Source organism: Sciurus carolinensis, chromosome 1, assembly GCF_902686445.1.
Source record: "Sciurus carolinensis chromosome 1, mSciCar1.2, whole genome shotgun sequence".
Classification (NCBI taxonomy): Eukaryota; Metazoa; Chordata; class Mammalia; order Rodentia; family Sciuridae; genus Sciurus; species Sciurus carolinensis.
Window position 1 is genome coordinate 10,119,560 of NC_062213.1, and position 22,297 is coordinate 10,141,856.

Below are 22,297 nucleotides of genomic sequence, written 5' to 3' on the forward strand. Positions count from 1 at the left end.
TCCATTATGGCTCCCCAAATCCCTTTCCCTTCATTAGACCCAGCACCAGCAGGACCATACCTACACAGAGTTACAATCTGTAGAATTTCCACTTCTCCATTTATGGACAGACAGGAAGAGGCATCTCTGGGTCTTTTCTCTTAACTCTAGTCTATGCCATCCACCCATCCATCCGTCCATTCATCCGTCCATTCATTCGTTCATCATCTAGCTATTCATTCCAGAAATGTGAATGCACACCTATTGTGTGTTAGGCACCTATACTGAGTTCTCAGAAATACAAAGGAAAAGGTAGACTTCCACTGATCTAACCCCTGGTGGAGTTAGCTGAGAGCTGGGAGTCCCACCTGCCTGTTGCCTTTAACTGAAGACCTAGTGGGGGAACTCTCCTTTCTCAGTCCCTGTTACATGCCTTGTCCGGTGTCTCCTGCTGAGACACAGTCCTCTCTCTCTAAAATATTTCTATGGTCTTATGTATATAGTTATTAGCAATGCTTATATAAATAGTTATTAGTAATGCTTTTAGCTAATTGCATTGAATGAAATTTCATTGAAGATCAAAAATGTTATTGTTTTCCAGGGTTGAAATGGTAAAGATGATATAAAAAGAAAATTATATGATTTAGAAAACTCAGATTAAAACATGAAAATAGGAAAATTATGGATAGGGAGAATAAACAAAAACACTTCTCATTCATAATCCTCACATTATATACATTGCAATTTACATTGATAATTAAATATCTTCAAGGAAAATGAATAGATGTGGATGAAAATATGTAATTTACAAAGTATTGCACAAACTAATTGCAAACAAAAGTTAATACAATTACATGGTATAAAAAAACATGAGAAAGGAAACATAAAAACCTGAAAATCTGTAGGAAAGTAACAGATAAAGATTAAAAGAATCAATTATGCCACCCAACTTACAAGAGCACACAAGAAATGGATGAAGAAAATACTAAATAAAGTTGCACAGGTGACTGCAAATACAATTGCAGTATTTATGGAAAAAGTATTATCAGATGATATAATCTAAAGCAAAAAAGCATCAAATGAAACCATGAGAATCATTCTATTGTTACAAAAATAATATAAAATAAAGATCCAACTGCCTTTAATTTAGTAGATTGTTCATTATTTGCATAAGAAGCATAAGATCTTAGAAACACAAGGAAATGTCAACAGAATCACTCTATTAAAAGATTTATGGACAATATCTGACTTTGATAGACATGATCAACAAAAGTATGGTCACTCTAAGAATAATGTAATTAATAGTTATCATTATCTTGTAACCCTTACCAGGAGGTTGAATACCTTCTTATAAAGCATCAATAACTTTAAAAGTTCATAATAAATAAAATACTCTGAAAACCTTATTTTCATTTCCAAAGGAAAAAATTAGAGAAATTATGTTTAATAGTCATTAGAGAAGGCCAATAAATAAAACTGATAAAATCAAAATGTTGTTCTAATCGGATATTAAACCATAAAAGAAATAAAAATGCAATTGCAATTATTTGGAAAATTAAAAATGTAAATATTAGTAAATATATAGGTCTGTGATCAGTTTCAAATTGATTTTCATGTATAACATAAAGCAATTCCCCACATGGATATGCAGGTCAAGCACCAAAAGAGATGTCACCTTCCTCTTTGAAGTACTTTGGCACCTTTGTAAAAAATCAATGACCTTATAAGCAAAGGTCTGCTTTTAGACTTTGTATTTTGTGTCAACGATATATTTATCCTTTTGACAATACTACCCTATGTTGACTATGTAGTTTTATAATGAAGTTTGGAAGTTGTAATTCTTTCAGATTTTTATCAGAATTTTGACTTTTATTTGTATATTTATAAAAATTTAAGAACCAATATTTATCAATTTACATGCAAAGACCTGTTGAGATGATAATTAGAACAGCATTAAATTTGTTGGTTAACCTGGGAACAATTGACATCTTAATATTGTTAAGTTTGCCAGTCTGTGGTCATGGGGTTTCTCTAAATTAAGTGCTTTAAAGTTTATCTCTTGACAGTAGTTTGTAGTTTTAAATGTAGAAGTCATGCCCAACTTTCGCTAAAATGATTCTACGTTATGGTTTTTATTTTATGATTTTTTTGGTCACTATTATAGATAAAATTTCCTTATAAATTTCATTTTTTCCATTATTTACTATTAATATATCCAAATAAAAATGATTTTTGTATATTGACATTATCAAATATTCAGTTAATAGAAATAGTAATTTTTATTACTAGAAGTGGTAATTATAAGTTGTTTAGAATTTCTCATTTTTTAAAAGAAATCACTTAATCTGTGAGTAGAATTTTATTTTTTGCTTTTCAACTTCATTTCTTATTAGCTTAATTCTTATTTAGCTATTCACTGTTGGAAAGCCTGACTCTCAAAGGGTTCGCTTCATTTACTCCCCTGCCTTGCTGGTATCTAGTGTCTGAAAAAGGCTGTTTCCTTCATATTTGCTCAGTGTTTCTGGTGTCTGTGGCAGTAGGTCAAGTCCAGTGTCACTTTTTCATGACCAGATGTCATGTAACTTCATTATTGACGGATGTTTTCTGTGAACATGTTTTGATAGTTCATTGACAGGTTTTCTTTTCTGTTGTTCAGCATTTTATAAATGTTGTTCCATTGTTTCTAAAGAGAAGAAATCAATAATTCATATTTTTGTCCTTGCATTTAAAGTATCATTTCTCTGTGGCTGCTTTAAAGATTTTTTCTTTCTCTTTTGTTTTAATCTATATAGTTCCATTTGTTTTTATACAATGTGGTGTTCTCTGTGTCTTGAACAATTATGTATATGTATTTAAACACATTTGGGGAGTTTGGGGCCATTATTTCTTTAAATATTTGCCTAGCCTCATCTCTTTCCTCCTTTGAGACTCTAGCCTGTATAAGCTCAAGCATTTAAATCTAAGAATCACCTGGAGAAATACAGTTCAATAAAAATGTTTAAAAAGCTAGGTGCCCAGGCCCCTATCTGTACATTGACATTGGTCCTTCAGGCACTGATGATTTACATTTCTAATCCTTTTTCTCCTCCTGTTATTCAGATTGAATAATTTGTATTGAGTTGTCTTCCAATTTACTGACCATTTTAAAACAACTTTTATTCCTTGTGCTGCTCCTTGTTTTGTTCCTTGTGCTGTTAGTTGTACTCAGTGAATTTATTTATTTCAGATATTATACCTTTCAGTTGTAGAATTTCTCAGTGCAAAAAAAAGTACTATTTTGTCTACTAAGATTCCTGATATTTTTATTCATCCTCTAATTCCAACATTTGGATAATTGTATGATCCATTTCTGTTTTTGTTAATGCAAAGTTAGAAACATTTTCCTGTTTCTTCATGTATATATCTAGTAATATTTTATAATACATCTAGGAATACTTTTCTATGCTCTCGACATTTTGGATTGTAAATTGTAGAGATTCCTCTTTATCCATTGAGAAGTTGACTTTTTCTATGGAAGTTAACTTGACTATGCTCACTTTCTAAACTGTCTTCTGTAGCAAGCTGCTACTCAGATCTCTGCTTTGATTTGTTTTCTCCCACCTTCCAGTCTTTGTACAAGTTTTTCTATTGGTAGGAGGCACTTTTCCCCCTTTTCAAATGGCTAATCTTTTCTTTTCTTTCTTTCTTTTCTTTTTTTTTTTTTTTTTTTTTTTGCTCATACGATACTCCTAAGAACCTTCTCTGATCCCCAAAGTGTACTTTTCTGGTCGATGATATTCCCAGATCATCCTGTGCTTAGTTTCTATCATGCATTTATCACACTGCTATAAAACTGTCTGTTGGCTTGTGTTAGTCAGTTTTTTGCTGCTGTGACAAAATACCTGAGAAAAACAACTAAAAGGAAGGCACATTTATTTTGGTTCATGATTTTAGCACATTTTCTCCACTGTAAGGTAGAGGAGCATGAAGGAAAGAGCATGATGAAGCACAGCTGCTCACCACATGGTGGCACGGAAACAGAGGTATAGTTGGGGGAGGGGCTGGGGACAAGATGTAGTCCTTTAAGGGTATGTCCCCCAGGACCTACAACCTTCAACTGGGTCCCACATCCTATAGTTTCTACCACCTCCCAATAATGTCATCAAATTATAAATGCACCAATGGGTTATTAATCCACTGATGAGGTCAAAGCCCTCATGACTGATACTTCCCCAAGTCCCCACCTCTGCATATTACTGCATTGGGGGGAAAACTTTAGACACGTGATCCTCCAGGAATATTCCAGATCCAGACCATAATAGCTTGCTTTCCCTTCCCCTGCACCTAAGTTCCATGAAGCAAGAACCTTGTCTAGTTCAGGGGCAAGTGGAGGTAATCAAAACAAACAAACAAAACACCCAAAGCTTGTTGCTTCAAGTTGATTGGTAAATAAAATAAATGTTTATTTTACAATAAAATTGGGGAATATATTCTATGTGGAAAATATTAAGTCTGTCAACTTATTTTATACTATACACTAAAATAAATTTTGTATGGATTTAATATTTGAAAATTATTTCTTAAAATCAAGTATCTTCATTCTCTGCAGAGAAGCAAGATGTTTCAAAACAGGAAACAATGGCAAAAATCACAGAAAATCAATAATTTTGATTAATACATTAAAAGCTATATTTAAAAACTACCATGGAATAGCTATTGTTTATTTATTTATTTTTTTTTTGGACACAAGAAGCAGGTTTATTTAAGCTACAATGGTCCAGAGGTCTAATGTCTAGAAATCTCTGAACTCTGAGCCTGAAAATCCTTTTTAAAAAGTTTTTTTATTTTTACAGACTGCATTTTGATTCATTATACACAAATGGGGTACATCATTTTGTTTCTATGGTTGTGCATGATGTAGATTCACACCATTTGTGTAATCATACATGTACACAGGGTAATGATGTCTGTCTCATTCCACCATCTTTCATACCCCCACCCTCTCATTTCCCACTACATAATCTAAAGTTTGTCCATTCTTCTCTCACTTCCCACCCTCCCACCTCCATTTTATATCATCATCCACTTACCAGGGAAAACATTTGGCCTTTGGTTTTTGGGGATTGGCCTATTTTACCTAGCATGATATTCTCCAATTCCATTCATTTATCTGCAAGTGCCATAATATTATTATTCTTTATGGCTGAATAATTTTCCATGGTGTATATTTACCACAGTTTCTTTATCCATTCATCTGTTGAAGGCATCTAGGTTGGTTCCACAACCTAGCTATAGTGAGTTGAGCTGCTGTAAACATTGATGTGGTTGCATTACTGATCACTGTAGTATGCTAATTTTAAGTCCTTTGGGTATAAACCGAGGAGTGGGATAACTGGGTCAAAAAGGTGTGTCCATTCCAAGTTTTCTGAGGATTCTCCTCACTGCTTTCCAAAGTGACTTAATCAATTTGCAACTACATCAGCAATGTAAAATTGTGCGTTTCCCCCCACATTCATGACAACATCTATTATTGTTTGTGTTCTTGATAATAGCCATTCTAATTGGAGTAAGATAAAATCTTAGAGTTGTTTTAATTTGTATTTCTGTAATTACTAGAGATGTTGAACCCTTTTTCATACATTTATTAATTGCCTGTATATCTTCTTCTGTAAAGTGTCCAGTTCCTTGGCCCATTTATTGATTGGATTTTTTGTGTTTTTGGTGTAAATTTTTGTAAGTTCTTTATAAATTTTGGAGATAAGTGCTCTGTCTGAAGTGTGTGTGGAAAAGATTTTCTCCCACTCTGTAGGCTCTCTTTTCACATTATTGATTGTATCCTTTGCTAAGAAAAAGCTTTTTAGTTTGAATCATCCCATTTATTGATTCTTGCTTTGATTTCTTGTGCTGTGGGAGTCTTGTTAAGGAAGTCTGATCCTAAGCCAACATGATGAAGATTCAGGCCTACTTTGTCTTCTACTTTGTGCAGGGTCTTTGGTCTAATTTCTAAGTCCTTGATCTATTTTGAGATGAGTTTCGTGCAGGATGAAAGATAGAGGTTTAATTTCATTTTACTGCAGATGGATTTCCAGTTTTCCCAGCACCATTTGTTGAACAGGCTATCTTTTCTCCATTGTATGTTTTTGGCTTCTTTGTCTAGTATGAGAAACTGTATTTCTGTGGATTTATCTCTGTGTCTTCTATTCTGTACCATTGATCTACCTATCTATTTTTGTGCTAATACCATACCATTTTTGTTACTATTGCTCTGTAGTGTAGTTTAATGTCTGGTATTCTGATACCTCCTGCTTCACCTTTCCTGCTCAGGATTGTTTTGACTATTTGCGGTCTCTTATTAGTCCAGATGAAGTTCATGATTGCTTTCTCAATTTCTATGAGAAATGTCATTGGGATTACCCTGTATTTTATCAGACCATAAAGGAATGCAATTAGAAATCAATGATAAAATAAAAAACAAAAACTACTCCTATACTTGGAGACTAAATAATGTGCTATTGAATGATGCTATGAAGACATCAGGGAACAGAAGACATCAAGGAAGAAATAAAAAAATTCTTAGAGGTAAATGAGAACAATGACACAGCATATCAAAATCTCTGGGACACTTTGAAAGCAATACTAAGAGGAAAGTTCATTGCATTGAACTCATACACTAAAAAAATAAAAAGTCAACAGCTAAATTACCTAACATTGTATCTCAAAGCCCTAGAAAAAGAACAGATCAACACCAAAAATAATAGAAGACAGGAAATAATTAAAATCAGAGCTGAAATCAATGAAATTGAAACAAGAGAAACAATTCAAAAAATTGACAAAACAAAAAGTTGATTCTTTGAAAAAGTAAACAAAATTGATAAACCCTTAGCCACACTAACAAAGAGGAGAGAGAAAACTCAAATTACTAGAATTTGTGTTGAAAAAGTAAAGATCATGACAGACACCATTGAAATACATAACATAATTAGAAGCTACTTTGAAAATCTATACTCCAATAAAATAAAAAATATCAAAGACATTGATACATTTTTAGGGATATATGATTCCCCCAAACTGAATCAGGAAGATGTGTACAAATTAAACAGATCAATTTCAAGCACCAAAATAGAAGAAGACATCAAAAGCTTACCAACCAAAATAAGTCAAGGACCAGATGGATTCTCAGCTGAATTCTGAATTAAAGAATAACTAATACCAATACTCCTCAAAGTATTCCAGGAAATAGAAAAGGAAGGAACTCTTCCAAACTCATTCTATTATGCTAGTATCATTCTGATACCAAAACCAGACAAAGATGCATCAAGGAAAGAAAACTTTAGACCAATATCCCTGATGAACATAGATGCAAAAATACGTAACAAAATTCTGGCAAATTGCATACAAAAACATATTAAAAAGATAGTGCACCATGATCAAGTGGGGTTTATCCCAGGGAAGCAAGTTTGGTTCAGCATCCAGAAATCAATAAATGTAATCCATCACATCAATAGACTTAAAGTGAAGAATCATATGATTATGTTAATAGGTGCTGAGATAGTGTTTGATAAAATGCAGCACCCCTTCATGCTCAAAATGCTAGAAAAAATAGGGATAGTAGGAGCATACCTCAATAATGTAAAGGTTATCTATGCGAAGTCCATGGCCAACATCATTCTAAACAGAGAAAAATTGAAAGCATTCCCTCTAAAAACTGGAACAAGGCAGGGATGCCCTCTTTCACCACTTCTATTCAACATTATCCTTGAAGTTCTAGCCAGAGCAATTAGACAGACCAAAGAAATTAAAGGGATACAAATAGGAAAAGAAGGACTCAAGCTGTCACTATTTGCAGATGACATGATTCTATATTTATAGAATCCAAAAAACTCCACTAGAAAACTTCTAGGACTAATAAATGAATTCAGCAAAGTAGGAGGATATAAAATCAATATGCATAAATCTAACGCATTTCTATTCATAAGTGATGAATCCTCTGAAAAAGAAATTAGGAAAACCACTCCATTCACAGTAGCCTCAAAAAAATAAAATACTTGGGAATCCATCTAACAAAAGAGGTGAAAGACCTCTACAATGAAAACTACAGAACACTAAAGAAAGAAATTCAAGAAAGTCTTAGAAGAGGGAAAAATCTCCCGCGTTCTTAGATAGGCAGAATTAATATTTTCAAAATGGTCATTCTACCAAAGGTGCTATACAGATCCAATGCAATTCCAATTAAAATCCTAGTGACATTCCTCATAGTTATTGTTTAGTGATTTACATTGCTGAGGATCTATTATGTGCCCCACACAGGTATTCCTCCCTTGTGGCATTTACATGTTAGTGGAGGTAAAACAGATCATGAACAATAAAAGACATTGATAGACAGCTTTTCAAGTGTATTGACATGGCTGCTGCTAGAAACACACTCACACATACACACACGTGCATGTGCAACCAAATAAGAGATACTACTATTATGTATAAATTACCTCTTCAGAAAACTATTAAAACACTAGTAAAAAGTAGGAAATTATTACAAAAGAAACATAAAAGACAGGAGAAATATTTCTGTTTTATAATAAAATGTTATATTTGTTCCTCAGAAAATCAAAAATTCAAAACTTTGCTTCTTAGTTACTTTTACATAGATATGTGTTTATAAAACAAAATTCAGATGTATTAAGTAGTTTACAAGGCAAGGCAAATTTCCCTTCCATCCCCCTTCCTCAATTATCTTGCTCTTTCTAGAAGCAAACACTGCTGCCAATTTTCTATCAAAAACATTTTCAAAAATTCAGTGCTAGTGAGAGTACAATGAAAGAGTATTCTCATAAACTGCTAGAGGAAATAGGAAAAGATTTAGTCTTTTTGGAAAAAAAATGTCAAAATACCTCAAGCCTTAAAATATACATTATGACTTAAAAATTCTAATTTTGTACTCTTTTCAAAGAAAATAAATAAGACAAATTTATGTGTATAGGTAGACACCACGGTATAATTATGAGAGAATAGAAACAACCTAAATATCCAAAATGCATCCATTACAGAATAGTATGCACATAAAACAGAGTATTACACAATTATTCCTCACCAGTGTGGCTCGAAGGATACAATTCTGAATGTCAATGTGAAATACTTCATCAGTGCAGTGACCATGTTTTTCAGGTTCACCAGAGCATCCCAGTTCCCAGAGCAATTCCAGGACCCTGCAGACATCTCATAAGTATGTTCTATAAATGAATTGCATCTGGAAAAGTCTGGGGCAGGAGATGTTGCTCAGTTACAGTGTACTTGCTGAGCATGCACAACGCTCCAGGTTTGATCCCCAGCATGGCCAAAAAAACCCCTAAACAAACAAAAGAGAAAAACCTGGACACCATGGGATGAGCCAGGACAGATCACAACTTGCCTGATCCTAAGAACCACCCAGAACTTATTACAAAACAAGACTCTCAGGCCACTATCTGTAGATTTTAATTAGAGGATTTGAACTCTATTTTAACAAATACCTCAAGGTTTGAGAAACAGTAACTCAGCAAGCATCTAATGAAAAGTCAGGGACACACTTGGATATTAAAATGAGTATAGGACTTCTACAAGGATTTTTTGGTACAGGAATAAATGAAGGAAGATATTATACAAGTAAGAGGAAATCTGAGAAGCCAAAGAGGGAGAAAATTTGTAAGAGCAGGAAGCCACCACCGCTACTGGGACTGAGAGAGGAGGTGGTATTGACAGAAACCAGGCCCCAGAGTCACCCGGAAGAAATCTTAATGGCAGCAGGCATTTGGGCAGGGTCTAGAGCCACCAGTAGATGCCCGACCACTGGAAAAGTTGCTCAAGCAGACAGGGGTTGTGGGAGAATCTCCTGGAATTGGCCCTTCACCTCCTCCAGTGCTTCCAGGGGCTGGGCCCAGCCAGAAGCCAGATGTCATGGGAAGTGGGATAATGAAGTCTGCAGCATTCCAGGTTCCATCTCCCATGACACAGAGCAGAGCGAAAACAGGGCAAGAGTGGACTTGAGGGTTCACGGGCTCGGACCTGTGTTGTGAGTTAGGACATCACGTTACACAGTTATGAAAATACTGCAGAGGTCTTGACCGAAGAGGGTAAAAGAAACATAGCCACTCCAGGACAATTGTGGGTAATGAATTGTATTTCATGCAAAACACTCCTTCGAAGGATGTATGCGCTCTAAGTGAACTTGAATGCAGAGTCCAAAACCTGCTGCACGTGAGACAGTGGTCAGCTAAGAAATTGGGACATCGTTGTCTGAAGGCAGGATGCAAATGCAAGTATTCTTAGACACAGCATGAAGGCCAGCATGCACAGTTAGCAGCTTTGCGACAGGATCGCGCATCCTTGGTATTTTCAGAGTGGGGTTGGGTGGGGGCAGAAACATGCGTATAATCACATAAAAAGAAAAAAGGTATATTTTTATCTAGTGGGAAAAGAGGACACTTTTTCAAAGCCATCACTCCACTGGACTTAGTATTTTTGTGAACATCACATACCTTGCCTAAGGAAAATAAGGAGTGAGATTAAAGCATTACTCTTGAGCTGAGATGAGTAACTGTGTCACTAAGGAGAGGAAGCACTGCAAAGGTCCCTGCACTCATGCCGACTCCAAGCCACCAGGAAGGATCCACAGATCCGACTGTGGCCCAGGGCTTCAGCCTCATCTCCCGTTGCTCTCTGCCTGACATTCTGTGCTGGGTTTTGTGCACATTTACTTTCCTATCTTCATGTTTGTGTTTTTCCTGGAACATTCTTTACCCACTACATGACCTCCATCTTCTGGACAGTTCCTAGTTATTCTTTAAATTTTTATCACACCTCAGCCTCCTTTGGTCCTGCTTCCTATCCCCTTCCCTGTGCTCAGAACCCTGGCATATGCCCATCAGCCTCAGGTGCTTCCATGTATTTTAATCATTTATATGTTTTTCTCCTTCATGAGATGGTCAGGGATAATTTCATAATCTACCATTGCACATCTATCCCTAAGTCTTACGCTTGGCACATGATAGGTGCTTAGTATTTCATTGAGCAGGTTTAATGGGGGTAAGAGTTAAAACTATGAGAGAAAGTGAAATCTCCAAGAGAAAGATAAATTTATGTAATTTTCATAAATATTGTTATTTAAGAAGCAGACCAAATTCACAGATAAGTTTTAAAAGCCGATTGTTTTATATTTTCTTTCTTGCAAATATTTCTGATTATATTCCATTTTCTTTATTCATTCTTTCTTTTGCTTCACAAGTAACAAATCTTCCCCCTATCAGGGAGTGATTTTTCTATTCTTATTTAATGTTATATAATTAAGTTCAGTTATATGAGATCACTTTTTCAGGGTCAAAATGCTCATATAGGGCTGGGGTTGTGGCTCAGTGGTAGAGCGCTCACCTAGCATGCATGAGGTCCTGGGTTTGATCCTTACCATCACATAAAAATAAAATAAATTATTATGTCCACCTACAACTAAAACAAAATATTTTTAAAAAATGCTCATATATTGGCAATGTCTCTGGTTCAATCTAAAAAATAAGGATTAAGAGCCAAGTCTTGCTCTTGCATCTGCTGCACAGCTCATAGTCTTCATTTCTTAGTATGAGCAACTTGGATAGTTGGAAAAGCAGTATGTGCATTTTATTAAAGACTGTGATCATCTGGGTGCAGGTTGCTTTCTTGGGAGGTAGTGATACCTTGGCCCAGGGCACAACGCAAGAAAAGGCTGGCGGTGGGCTGACAAGAGAGCCTGAGGCTTTTGCATTCTGGAGCGAAGGGAACTCTGTCACTGCCTCCATGTTCACTCCCAACCTCCAGTTGCATGACTCTTTCAGAGTTAAAATCATGCAACATCATTAAAATGTTAATATGTACCTTTGTGCCTGTCCCACAATTGAATTTTCAAGTAGTTGATTACATTTCTCTCTGTGGGTTCAGGAAACCATTAGACTCACATTATCTAATTTATTGGATATATTTTGGTTCTTACAACTTTCCCATTAGTCATCCCTAAATACACTTAGCACCAATGAATAAGGTCGCGTTTGATGTAAATGAGAATTGCTTCCTAGAGAAAGAGCAGCCCAGGACCGCAGGACAGTGGGAAACCTAATGTCAGGAGCTCTGAGCATGTAGCTCAGATGTTGTCAGGAAAGTTTTACCTGTGGTTAACATGAATGTTGGTGTTAAGCATTTCAGTGTTAATACGCTTGTCAATGTTCTTATTTTTTCTTATTGCTGATTCTTTAATTCTCTGCAACTTTTAAACTTAAAAGAATCTTTGAAACTAAATGTGCTGAAAATATCTTTTAAAAATAAGAAACACATTTAGATTCTGGTGCACAGCAAATTCCCTGTGAAGAAAAGTTCCAAATTTGTGACTCTATTTGCATTTCCATAAACACAGAGAATCTTTGTCTGTGCTTATTATGTGACAAATAACAGTGTTAGAAATGGGGTGTTTTAAGACTCTAATTATGCATGTGCTCCCATTCTTGCTGGTGCATTTACAATGTGAGGCAATATAAAACTTGTGATTGGGGTTCAAGTGTTTTTTTTTTCCCCCCAAACTGGTATTTTAATGAATTTTAACCATCACTGGCCTTGTTTAAGGTAACTAAAATATTAAGAGGTAAAAAAGATACACTTGCACCCTGGGAAGCAGATTCTGAGGTGGAAATGAGTTTGCAAAATATTGAGGAGTGCCCAAAGATCAACCCTGCAAAGGGAAGGAAGCCACCAGAATGGGAGAAAGGAGAGGCTGAGCAGCAAGGCAGCCCAGCAGGCCCAGCAACCCTGTGAGCGCTGCTCAGTGTGGCCAAAGGGAGCGTGTGCGTCCTCCCACCTTGGTCAGAGAGACTGGACTACAGCTCCGGGTTCTCGTACTCACGTGGGGCTTCCAGGTCCAGGTGAGTCAAGGAAGGAGATTCAGGTGTTCCAGAGCTGCAAAGACCCTGTGGTCCATGGCCACAGACGAGCAGGGGGGACATGAACATTGTCCTTCAGGCCTGAAGGAAATAGAGAGAGGCCATCACGTGGCAGTGCACCTAGATCTCGGGCTCCCTCTAAGCTTGTGTCTGGCTAGGTAAATATAAGTGAAAATTCATTAAAATTCAACAAAATGACAATTTGTTTCTCATTTGCACTGATCACATTTCCAATGCTCAGCAGCCACAAGACTGTTGTTGTGTTGCACAGCACAGAACATCTTGATCAGAAATATTGGACTATTGGGAAATATTGCAATAAAATAGCAGTGCAGAGAGTCTTGTCAGACTGCCCTGCTGTCCCACACGGCGTGTGGCCATGTCACTCAGAGGGGTTGTGCCTCCCGAGGCTGCCAGCAGGTGCCTGCTCCAGCTGTTCAACCCCAGGGGCCACGCTCTCCTCCCCTGACATGGAGGGGACTCTCCTTCTAGTCTTTCTCCCAAATTCTGTCTTAATTTTTATTTGCATATGTTATTAAGATGGTTTAGTAAACCATAAATGGCATCTGAAAAGTGTTTCCATTTCATAAGGATGGGTCAGGAGATGAGGAAATAGTCATATTCATTCCACTAGTTAAAGAAATGGAAGATAATTGGCTGTTTTCATATTAAAATAGTGTCAATATTTATACCCTGCACATTAACATCCCCTCAAAATCATTGGCCAGCAAAAAAATAATGGAAGATGATAAAAATTATGACAGAGTGCATATATACTTTGGCATATTGCAAAGTATAGCAAATGAAACTGTACAGTTTGCCTACTCCCAAGCCACTGGTGTTTGGTAATGAAATCCTGCTCTGGGTGGCCTTCCGGTGCCTCACCTCTATAAGTTCAGTGCACGTTGCTCTTGGGGCTTGAGTCACACGTTCCTCCACAGCAGCCTCCTACAAGTGTTTGTCATGCTAACTGTACCTCTTTTGAAGTGTTTGCCTGAAGCTCTCCCAGGCCTGAAATTCCATGTCCTTGGTGGCATCCGTTGCTTTTTCTTCCTGGAGGTCTGAGCAAGCCACCCCTGGCCGGCACACACACCCCTGTGAAGCCTGTGGCCTTGTTCTCCCCATGTCTGGTGTTCCAGGCCCAGATTGAAAGGTGGAGCTCAAGCGGCTCTTCCCTTCTGCATGGCACGCAGGCCCTCTCATGAGGCCAGTGGGAAGAGAGAGACACATTGATGGTCTCCTGGCAAGGGAGCACAACCAAATCACAGGGACACGCACACCATGCATTTTTATAAAGCATCTTAGAGATCCTACAACTGCACTCTGCAGAAGTCTGGCTCTCGCCCACTCAGAGGGCACCATCTGGGTGGGTGTCCACAGGAGCCCTCAGTCCACAAGTCTGGGGCTGCCATGCCCACACCAGGATTCGCTCTTCCTTTTCTCCTCCACCATTCATTTCTTAAAGCATGCACGTGACAAACAATGGGCTCAGCTTCCTGGTCACTGACTAGTGGAGCATAACCCAAAATTCCTTCAAGTGAGAAGCAAATCGTCTTGTGTATTCATTTGATGTGGAACCAGCTCAGATAGGCTTAGGGTTGAGGCTAGACCAGGGCTAACCAGTCCCCTTCCACGTGCAGACTGCTGAGTCCAGCCTGCCTAGGCCAGCAGAGGAGCGGGTGGCAGGAGGTCCTCCGTCCCTCATGAAGACAGGCAGAACAGAGGAAGGCTGGCAGGTGGCCTCCACCTTCAGAGCACTGACCCCGCCTGCCAGTGGCCAGTGAATGAGTCCTTCCCCTTCAAAGAGGAATGGTGAAGAAGCCCTCATCTTGGTCGCTGGACCCAGGCAACGTGTCTGCCCTCATGATAGAAGGTCTTATAGGAATGTGGATGGGAGGTCAGCAGGGCTGTGTGTGTGTGTGTGTGTGTGTGTAAATAAACATGTAGCTACCCAGTGTTGGAGGCGTGTGCCTCGCATGTAGCTGGGTCTGATAAGCACTGGCAGGTTCTCCCTCCTCCACACTCGGATATCTGATGAGTGTCTTGGGGAGCATGCTGGCTTTAAGTAATCTGGGCAGGATATTAGCTGAGTGGAATCAATCACTTTTACTTATTGAGACCTCCAGGTGCTGAGCACTGAACTTATTTAAAGAAGCAATAGAAGTACAGAGAGTTTTAGACCCAGGAGGGACCTTTGAGACCACAAAATTCCCTCATCATTTTACCAGGGACCAGGTCCAGGGAGTCAGGATGATGGGGAGTCCAGCTTCCTGCTTCGGTGGCTTCCCGCCACAGCACTGCTCCCTGGGGGTACTGTATGGACAGCATCTAGGCACATCCGTGTCCCCAGTACCCTGAAGTGGTAGCATGCTGGTGGCTCCCAGATAATGTTTGCTAAACTAATTCACCAAATCCCCTGCTTGGCTTTGGCTTGCGTGTGGCTTTGTGACTGTAGTGAACAGATCCAATTTGTGATGTAATCTTCTCTAATACTTTGTATAAAGGCTTTAAAATTTACTCTCGTGGAATATGTAGAAAAAAATGAGAAGGTTTTAGCATCTTTTTAAAAAAACAGAGTGAATATTTTGAAGGTACATCAGGGAGTAACATGCCACTTGTCTTGTGTTGTGCTTTTATTTTAGGTAGAAGAAGTAATCATAGGACGAACATCCAAGCCTGTGAAAGCCACCGCAGACAGCCCCAGAGAGCAATCCAAGGAAAGGTACCATTTCCCTGGCTGTCCCTAGAGTTATTACATGGCACTCTCCCTTGTCATCTGTTGACTAGAATGCAGCTTCTAAGGTGATACAATTATTTAAAGTTTTAAAATGCTTCATACCATGAATGAACATTCATGATTGTCCCCAAATCCTTAGACTCTGAATTTGTAGGCTTTGTGATTCCTAAAACCCAATGGCCACTGACATTGACTGGACATGAGCTTGGTGCCAGACACTGTTCTGTGTGCCCTCCCCATGTCAACGCCTTTACTTCTCAACAGTCTTACCTTTGCTTTACAGAGGGAGACAGAAATCGTGAGCATCCTGGAGGTCATGTAGCCATGACCTGTTGAGACAACTCTGGTGACCCCTGCTTGTACTGCTGTTCTTGTTGCCTCTTTTTTGTGATCCACATATCACCTGAGACTCTACAACTCTGAGGGTTGCATGGGTGTACAGCTCCCGTGACTGCCCGCCTGCTCATCTCCTGTCCGTAGGTCATCTTTGGCCTATATTCAACTCATCTCCCAGCTGGACTCTCTCTCTCAAGAATATTCCACCATTCTTAGTGTTCCCCAAAGCTAGAAAGCCTCTCTGCCTCCCCTCGGCTCCTTAGTGAGGATCCTGTCTCTGCCTCCGGAACGCTTCGGAGCAATGCCAATCTCCCTTGAACATGGCAGCCTGCAAAGCGTTCCACGCGAGGCTCTCCCATTTCTCAATTCTTCTTTAGAATGAGATCCCAGTTCGTTCAACTCTCCTATTTCTTGTGATTTTCAGACTCTTCCCATCCAGATGGTAAAATCTATTTTGAACTGAGGCAAACTATCTTTGTGACACAAATGTATATGCTAGAACTACCATCATAAAAATACCTGAACAAGAGCTATATTTATGTTTTGCATATAAATTAGACACTTGTATATTCAAAGACAACTGTTGAACTGTTGTAGAGATTTTTAAACATGGGATTTATTTGAACGACAGGTATGGAATTGAATTCCTACTGAAAAGTGGGTTGCTGTTTTTAACCAGGGGAATCACTCATATTTTCCAACTTAGTGATTTCCGTTGCAGATACAAGATTCCAGGGCATCATGGCTATGATGAATATTCACAGTGGCAATTAACCCCCAGCACCCTTGACACATGTAAAGAGTCTGAATCTAATTTGTGAGGAATCACAGGGATGGGAAGCCAAATCATTGCAAACAGTTTGGAGCTGGTTTTCAGACCCCTGGAAAACTATCATTACTGCGATTACACTTGAGGATCGAGGATGTCTTAGCACAGTTGTATATGGTTGAATATTCGCAGAGCCCTTTTTTCATTTTCATTACTGAGAAGCGCTTACCTCACAACCACACATTAAACATCTCTGTGAAGGTTGTCTGTGGGGCTCCCTAAATGTTGACACACGCATTGTGCACCTTGTCACTATGTTGTGCCTGTCACCTCTGGCTGGGCAATGCCATTATCCAAATGGCTGCACGCAGGCACTGAGGAGGGCCAGAAAAGGCCTTGGCCCTCTCTTACTAGAGTGGTCTCTTTTTCCTGCTGTGGAGACAGAGTGGATGGAAAGAACACATGCGGCAGGGTCCTGTTCATCAGGACTGGAGGGTAACTTCTGGCAAGCTCTCGGGGTCCCATGGCACTTTAATGCCAAGGAAGATGCACAACTTCCCAAAAAATGAAGGTATTGATTGAGTGATGACCCTGTTACATGGTGCTATATATTATCTTTGATCTTCAAAATAGCACTGCAAGATATATATGCGATTTCTTTCTAATTTAATGAGGTTCAAAGAGGTTGAGCTTGCCCAAGATCAGGCAGTTGGAGAGTGGCAGAACAGGGCTATGCGACCTGGGCTGCCCTCTTACTCTCATCGCGGTGTCTTTTGATGAACATGAAGAGCTTTATTTTACAGTAATCAAAATCGTAATGCTTTCGTGGTTAATGCTTTCTTTGTCTTATTGTAGAAGTCCTGCCCTCCCCTGAGGTCAGAAAGATGGTTTCTTGTGTTATAAGGCTTTATGGTTTTGCCTTTTGTGCTTCTGTGTGATCTGTCAGGAACTGATTTTTGCTTAAAGTATGTCCACTTAATTTTTCCAGTAGGAACACCATCCTGTCCCAGTGTCTCTTGTTAAAATTTATCTCTCTGTGCTGATCACGAAAGCCCTCCGTGTCACAGATCAAGCATCCATGTGTGGGTTTTTCTGGATTGTTCTCTCTGTTCCACTTCCTTAACTTCCACAGCTTTGTGATAAGTCTTTGTAAATGGCGAGAAACGTCTTCTTCCCTTATACATCAAAAGCAAGTTGGCTATCCTTGGCCCTTTGCACTTCCACATAAATTTTAGAATCAACTTGCCAAGTTTCACACAAGAAAGAATTACATTGTCTATTTTGCATTACTACAATGAGAAGACTGAAGCAAGACAACTTTACAAACTTTATTTAGTTCATCGTTTTGAGGTTCAAGGTCAGGATGCTGGCATCAGCTCTGCTCTGGCTGTGTCACACCATGAGGTGAGCACATGTGTGAGGAGGAAGCAATCACATCACCAGACAGGAATCCAGAGAGAGTCAGACAGCAGACTCAGGCTTTTAAAACCACTTGTTCTCCTGAGAACTCGCTCCGGAAGACCAGCATTCCAGTCTGCGTGCACGCCCTAGGGACCGAAGGACTCCCCCACGGGCTGCATTTCATAAAGATTCCTTCAGCTCCCACATTGACACACTGGGACCAGGCTCCCAACCAATGCATGAAAGTAAGGGAACAGACCACATGCACACTCACTCTCTCATACACGTGTGTCTGTGCTTGCATGCTCACACATGCACGCACACGTGTGTAGGGATTTTATTTTGAATTGGAGGTATAAATCAATTTTAGGGTGAACAATTCTTATAGTATTAATATCTGTCTTTTATTTAGTCTTATTTGATGTCACTATAAAATTTTATAATTTGTCTACAAAGGTACCCATGTTTTATTAATTTTAGGTGCATGATTTTTTGATACCTGTATAAATATATTTTATTTTATTTATTGTATATTACTAGTATGTAGACTCACAACTTGCTTTCTTTATTGCTTTGTTTGTTCTGTGAAAAATACACAAAACATCAAACTGGCTGTTTAAGCTAACACTGAAAGTGTAAATTCAGTTACATTTATTTTGACTAAACTGTTGTCTAGCCATCAGTACTATGTAATTAACTTTTATGTTTGATTTTGCATCCAACAACTTTACCCCCTCTTTTTTATTATTATTATTATTATTATTTTTACAGACTGCATTGTTATTCGTTGTACACAAATGGAGTACATCTTTTCGTTTCTATGGTTGTGCATGATGTAGATTCACACCATTCATGTAATCATACATGATGATGTCTGTAATGATGTCTGTCTCATTCCACCATCTTTCATAACCCTGCCCCCTCCTCCTTTTCATTTCCCTCTACCTAATCTAAAGTTCCTTCATTCTTCCCTCACCTCCCACACCCCCACCCCCACCTTTGGATCCCAGTTATCCCACTCCTCAGTTTATACTAATCTCTCTTACTATTTAATTAATTCATCTGAGGGTTCTTTTAGATTTCCTGTATACCCATAAGGATGATCACTTTCCTTCTTCCCAATCATTTTCCCTTTTGTTTCTTTTTCATGCCTTATCACATAGGGAAAGACTCCAAGAATGATGTTAAATACAAAAGCAATTGACAGCATCTTCGTCTTATTGTCAGTCTCTGAGGGAAGCTTTTATCATCATACTTTTAAGTCTAATATAGTTGAAACCTAGTGAATGTGGTTTTATGATCCATGCATTCATTTTCCAGTATCAGAAGTTTTGTTGTTGTTTCTGGTTCCATTCTTGTTGCCTCTCCTTCTTCTCATGCAAAGTGCCCTTTTCTCTGAGATTATTTTTTACTATGAGTTGTAGTTCTCTGGGCAGCCTTCAACCAACCCAGTTCTCCATCCTTTCTCGCTTGTAGTTCTCAAGAACAACTGTGGAATGTCCTGGGAATGCACCGTGTTGAAACAAGGGGAAGCTGCCAGAATAGCCCAGGCCCTGTTCCTGTTCTCTCACCCCAAACCCAATGTCCTTCAGTGCTTTAACCCAGAACATCATGCAGCACCAGGGTATAAAACCAGGGCAGGCTGCACTTCAAGGTCCTTTAGCAATGTTCAACTGGAGCATATACAAATGACAATGACACTTCATCTGCCCCAGATAGCTTTCCTAAATTTTGAGGAACCTGCTTCCAGTGAATCCTGGTCTTCTCTTGTCCCTCTCTTCCTCTCTATAAGTAACAAGATCATTTCATTTAACTTGTGTATGTACATGTCCTGTTTCATTAGACTTGGACAAGTCCATACCTAGTGCATAATGAACCTGCTTCATACGCCATTGCCTTGGAAAATACGCTGGGGGACTTCTCAGAGTCCTGGGAGTTACCTGACTAGGCAGCATTGGCATATGCTTCAGGACAGACCCCTCAGAACACTGCCAGTTTGGAACTACTTCTACCTAAATTCAAGATTGAGGACTTTTAACCTCGAGTAGATGTAAAGTTGCTAGTCTGGTGACAATTCAGCCTTGCACCCCTGAGGCATCTGTCTTCCAAGTCTGTTAGGGAGGTGAGCAGAGGGGTTTACTCCTCATTTGTTCTTAGCACATGAGAACCCCCTTGTTGTGGGGAGGCTGTCCTGCTGGACTGCCCACTGGCATGCTCAGGGCTTTGACCTCTGTCCTCAGATTCCACAGGATCAGCAAGACCAAAGCACAACTTCAAGGGCTCACCGAATGCACTCAGGACTCAGGCGACTTCAGGGCTCTCTACTCTCCTTCTTCCTGCTTTCTCCCAATTCCAGCATTGCAGTTCCTTAGGATCCTACCAGGTCTTTCATGTTCTCAGGACGTTTGCAGTGGGAAGAGGAGTCTTTGCTTCCAATATGCTAGCCCACCATATTACAAGGAAAAAAGTTCTTTCTGTGAGCTCTTGAATCTCTGAAGTGTTTTATACTTATTTTTTGATCTTAGATACTTAGTTTTTTCCTTGCTTCATAATGATAAATCTGTTCATTTGTCTTTCATCTCATCGTACTGGACTCCAGAGGTTCTGTTTCTGACAGGCAAGGTAGTGGGCAAAACCAGTGATGGGCATCTGTCCTTCAGGCCTCTGACATTGAGCAGGGACAGCATGGAAAAAAAAAAAAACCGCAACCCTCTCCCCATTGTTTTGGGGATTGGTATCATTCTAAAGTGCTCCAGGTTTAGATACTCACTGTTTATTATCCCAGAGATTCATGAGCAATTGAAGTTCTCCATTGCAATTAGTCCGTTCTTTGCAACTTCTGAAGTAAGGAGCTGCAGATAACTGTACCCTAAGTTCATTGATTACTACTAACATATGGATTATGGCCCAAGAGATAGATTTGGAAGGGAGATAGTCTATTTTTCCTCAGAGCCAAGGATAGCATTATTATAGGGAAAGACTTTAAGTATTTACTTAAGACAAATATAGCATGGCCTTTTAAAAAAGAGCATAGTAATTTAAAAAGTAGAGCTTTTTAATGTAACTTAACATAGTTCCTTGAAAACAACTACCTACATGTGCATTAGAAAACATTTTCCAAAGTTGAAAGTACCATGTCAGTGTCAGTAATCATTGTTGTTATGTTTATATTATTGTTTGTACAGCTAAATAACTATACTAAAAAACTATAGTTACAAAAATTTAGTCACTACTCTTCCAATTTAAACCATGTAAACATTTACTCTTTAAACCATGTAAACATTTACTCTTTAAACCATGTAAACATTCACCTTGGGTTATGAGGTCCCTGGTTCTCAGACATTCTTTTTCCTATGTTTTTAGACACAGGAAACGTTTGTACCTGACTTTCATCAGTTAGGTTGTTGTGGCTACAGGTAATGGAATATGTAAGATGAATTTTAAAATTTTGGGTGTTCAGTTATCCCAAATAGCATCTGGTCTGGAAGTAGGTGGGTTTGTGGGTGGCTCAGCCCCTGGGCAATCAAGGCCCCACACAGTGGGATTCTTGTGGCCTCTCCTTTCATGCTGCAGATGAATGCCACTGCTTTAGTAGCAGATCCTTTTATCAGCAAGCTCCATGATGGGGAGGGGAGCTCGATGGTAGGCAAAGTTGTGGCCCTTAAAGATGGACCTGTCCTAATACCCAGAGCCTGTGAATAGGTAATCTTATGTGGCCAGGGGAAATGCAGGTGGCAGATAGTATCAGCTGACATGACAACAAGGAGAGTGCCTGGATGAGGCAGTGGCCCAGTGTAGCCACAAGGGTCCTTACCAATGAAAAAGGGGAGGCAGGTGAGCCAGAGTCAGAGTGTCGCAGCATGAGGCAGACTTGATGGCTACTGCTGCTTGGAAGATGGAAGCCAGGAAAGGTGTGAAGCCTCTAGAAGCTAGAAAAGTCCAGGAAGCAGTTGAGCCCTAGAATCTCCAGAAAGGAGGCAAGCATCATAGCACCTCCATTTTAGCCCAGTGAGACCCAAGTTAGACTTCTAACCTATGTGACTATGAGAAAATACATGCACATTGTTTTAAACCATTGAGTTGTGGTAGTTTCTTTGTATCTGTGTTCTGATAAAATTTTATGGGCACTGGAATTTGAATTTCATATTTTTTTTACATGACACAACA

At 39.1% G+C, this 22,297-nt stretch overlaps 1 protein-coding gene across 2 annotated transcripts in view; it reads left to right on the top strand.

Moving 5' to 3' along the window:
* Dnaaf11 (dynein axonemal assembly factor 11) overlaps positions 1-22,297 on the top strand; it is a 93,404-nt gene that overhangs the window by 66,041 nt on the left and 5,066 nt on the right. For both annotated transcript variants that reach the window (XM_047522936.1, XM_047522946.1), the window contains exon 11: positions 15,530-15,609. In XM_047522936.1, coding sequence (XP_047378892.1) covers positions 15,530-15,609 — 80 coding nt within the window. The remainder of the gene's footprint in view (positions 1-15,529; positions 15,610-22,297) is intronic.